General features: G+C 35.0%; 1 protein-coding gene across 1 annotated transcript; it reads right to left on the minus strand.

The window, feature by feature from the left end:
* Positions 1–2,591: 2,591 nt before the first annotated feature.
* LOC119641806 (cytochrome P450 315a1, mitochondrial-like) lies at positions 2,592–3,005 on the minus strand. The gene is made up of 2 exons (XM_038040655.1): positions 2,895–3,005; positions 2,592–2,825 (listed from the first exon to the last, which is right to left on the minus strand). The coding sequence occupies exons 1-2, from the start codon at positions 2,937–2,939 to the stop codon at positions 2,670–2,672; spliced, it is 201 nt and encodes a 66-aa protein (XP_037896583.1). The 5' UTR covers positions 2,940–3,005; the 3' UTR covers positions 2,592–2,669.
* Between the last annotated feature and the right edge of the window lie 355 nt (positions 3,006–3,360).

A 3,360-nucleotide genomic window follows, 5' to 3' on the forward strand; every position in this document is an offset into this window, starting at 1 on the left:
CCCAGTTGTAAACCAGAAAACCATAGCCAACTCCGTTTATTACAGAAATTTTACCAGTCGCTTTTGTCGAACTCGTACGAGTGGGTGTTCCTTCGATGATGGTTTACGATACTCGTTGTATATTTGTTAAATAGATTATTATGGTAAATTCTCTGTATTGTGAAATAGTCGCCTCAAAGCCTTTTTAGGAAAATATGATATCAACTAATTGCTTCGCAGCTCTTAAAAACACCACACTTGCGTATTTATCTACCATTACATTTTTGTTGAGCGAAGGTGATTTGCTCCGGGTGTATTGCAGAATCCTCTCCGAAGTAGCGCGTCCTCAATATCAAGATAATGCTATACCTACGAGCCTTAATGAATTTCAATATGATGATTATAATGTTGACGCTAACGTCGATCCAAATTACCGTCCATATCCTTCGCGCCAGCCTCCTATAAGAAGACCTAACCAAGTTTTTTATGATTCAACTGGGGCTGTAAGTAAATTGTGAAATGAATGCGAGAATACATATATAATGTACAGTAATGCTTTTTTACAGCGCTCCATGACCCCAGTTGCTAGATCCAGTTAAAAGTGAAGAGCGTTTTCAATTCCCTGAATGAAAAAAAGCAAAAGGAAGAATTTTTCTTCTCGGTATATCCTCAAGTTCAGCCCTTTTAGCAGAAACACTCTTCCTCTTGTTGCGTTTTTTTATTTTAAACTTTTCTCGTAATAATGTAATAATGATATTTTTGTTGGTGTAATTGGTTAATTGTAATAATGAACTGAACAGTAATAATTGTTGCATCGAAAATATATGTATGAAGAATAAAACAAAACGCGAAAATAATCGATGTTCGACTAGTCCACGGAGAGAAAAAGCCAACTTCGCGAAAGATCGATTCATTCATTTCAATGCAATATAAGAACCAACAAACGTTGCAAAAAATATGATCTGTTCCCTTATTATTGAAATAGTGCGCGAGCACTACTAATACTTGCAGATTATGGAATTTATTAAATCACAAGACACATCACGAAAAATAAATATATTAAATATGTTCATGCTTGAATTTTCACAATATTTGACGACCCGAAATTGTGTGAGCAAGAGGAAGAATTGAATTTTCACAATATTTCACGACCCGAAAAATTGTATTCAACTGTCAAGTAAGAAAGCGATATTCTTCTAACAAGACCACGTAAGAGTTTTTATTATTAAATTGAAAATTTTTATGTATTATGTAATTATTATATTTTAAATAAATATTTATAGTATTAAAACAGAGCAAAAAAGTACAAAAAATGTTGAAATTCGAAGTCGTAATAAGGTTTGCGGGGCAAACTTGTCGACGCCTACAACGCCCGCATGCCTATGCGAGAAACTTCATGTTACAGGGCATGAAACTTTAGTTGGTTTACTTCATGGGAAGCTTTTCTGGTAATAAGAACATATGACATTTTGCTTACATTGATTTACAACAGGTTTTTCAACAGCTTAGATATTTTCGGGTTACCGGTACATCTTTGCAATTTCCACGTTTAAAATCCTTGATAGTTGTCATTTCTGTGGGTTGTCTACTTTGCGCCATTCCATTTCTACTTTGCTTATCATTTTTGTTGGAAGGTACGCAAGCATAAATAAATCATTCTTATGCTGAGATCAGACAGATGTATTCGTTTTCTTGTTTTCGGATATTCTCTGTGGCATACATTGGCTTGCTATCATATCATTACAATGATTAACATGAATAGTGCAGTTTGGTGTATAAATTCGAGAGCTATTAAAACGGCCTCTTACTCGATGGCGTTGTGTTTTCGCAAGGTAAAGGCTATAGAATGAAGGTGTTTTCACTTATTCTCTTAAACCTAATTAAAAATGATTCATTCGCCTTAAGAAATAATGTTAGAAATTTATTAGCTATGACTTCTTTGATGTCGAAAAGCATTTGAAGCTTCTTCTAAAAGCTTAATTGGACGGGTGAGGTGCGTTTTACGAAACAGCCAGGGGACGGAGTTCATTTGCGCATTTATTATTGATAATATATTAAAATTTTTATAGGAAAAATTATATTATTATATAGTCTCCGATATTGGTTAAATATAAAGGGAAAAGCGAACACTTTATTATATAGTCACGACACAGTATTTCGGTAGAACTTACGATAACTCTTTATAGTACCCAATTCAAAATTTTAATCATTAATTATTTCCTAGATTAAATTCTTCGTCCGAAGAAAGCGGGTTGCGCGAGAAACGTTTACTATCCCGTCTTACCTTAGTTGGTTTCTTACCATTGCTTGACTTTCCTGGCACTATCTTGTGCAATCGGTTATATTAAACGGGATACTATACCATAATCGATATCCAGATGGCGGTTTTTCCAGTTTGTTGCGTTCTATGTGTTCTTTCTAATAATCACTTTGTCGTGCCAATCATCTCATTTACAATAAAATTACAGTATAGTCAAATGGTGTGCGTTTATTTTTAGTTATCAATTATACCACTGGCTTTAATAGGTCTGCAAAGCTTTCTTGGGAAAAATATATGAAAGATTTGGTAGGCATGATTACGCATATTTAACAATAATTTTAAAGGTTAATTAGTGAATGTTCGTTAAATGAAATCGCTATTTACCTCTTTGATTAAGTGGTGCATTTGTCTAATTGCTATTTTGCGACCTTTACATGAACGATCGCCAATGGCAACCGGTAGAGTTCCACGGGCTTGTAACACCGCCTACAGTTAACTCTCGTTGAATATCCATCCTTCTGGCCAAAGGATCAGGAAAGTGCTTTGAATCGCGATCAGCTGTGTAGAGCGACAGTAAGACCAGTGACTAGGGAAAAATTACAAAAATCTCGAAGTCACAAATACAAAGTGGAAACAGATAATTTGAAATACTTACTTTTTTCTTAATGTGATAGCCACCAATTAAAACATCACGGGGCATATATCGACCTATAAATGGTGCCACAGGATATAAACGCAAAGTTTCCTTAATAAAACCATGAACTAATGGCAAACTGTAATTATCTAAAGCATAATAAATACAAAGCCCACACGCTGGAAAAAGCAATCTGAATGTAATGGAGAGCTATTTGATGTTCGACGTAGTAAATGGGAGCCCATATCTTCAATGTTGTCAGCTAAACATGGCCATTCATTGGTGTTGTGATCCAGTGGCCGCTTTAATTTAATCAATGTAATTGTAGGTCTACCTACGTGCACTTGTATTTAAAGCTGCTATCTAATAAATTTTAGGACAACCTTGCAGTGCCACTACAAGAAAAATGGAGACCTATGAGTCTTGCGTACCTGCTGTAGCTGAGCTAGATTGTTTTTGAGATGTGAGAGCGGTTCTATATATTCGC

This window comes from Glossina fuscipes, unplaced genomic scaffold (assembly GCF_014805625.2).
Source record: "Glossina fuscipes isolate IAEA_lab_2018 unplaced genomic scaffold, Yale_Gfus_2 177, whole genome shotgun sequence".
In the NCBI taxonomy this organism is placed as follows: Eukaryota; Metazoa; Arthropoda; class Insecta; order Diptera; family Glossinidae; genus Glossina; species Glossina fuscipes.

What these genes read in the sequence shown, in the direction of transcription:
- LOC119641806 (XM_038040655.1), bottom strand. Translation starts at nt 2,939, where the DNA reads ATGCCCCGTGATGTTTTAATTGGTGGCTATCACATTAAGAAAAAA. An exon ending in GCTATCACATTAAGAAAAAA is followed by an intron (nt 2,826 to 2,894) that starts GTAAGTATTTCA and finishes ATTTTTCCCTAG; the next exon opens with TCACTGGTCTTACTGTCGCT.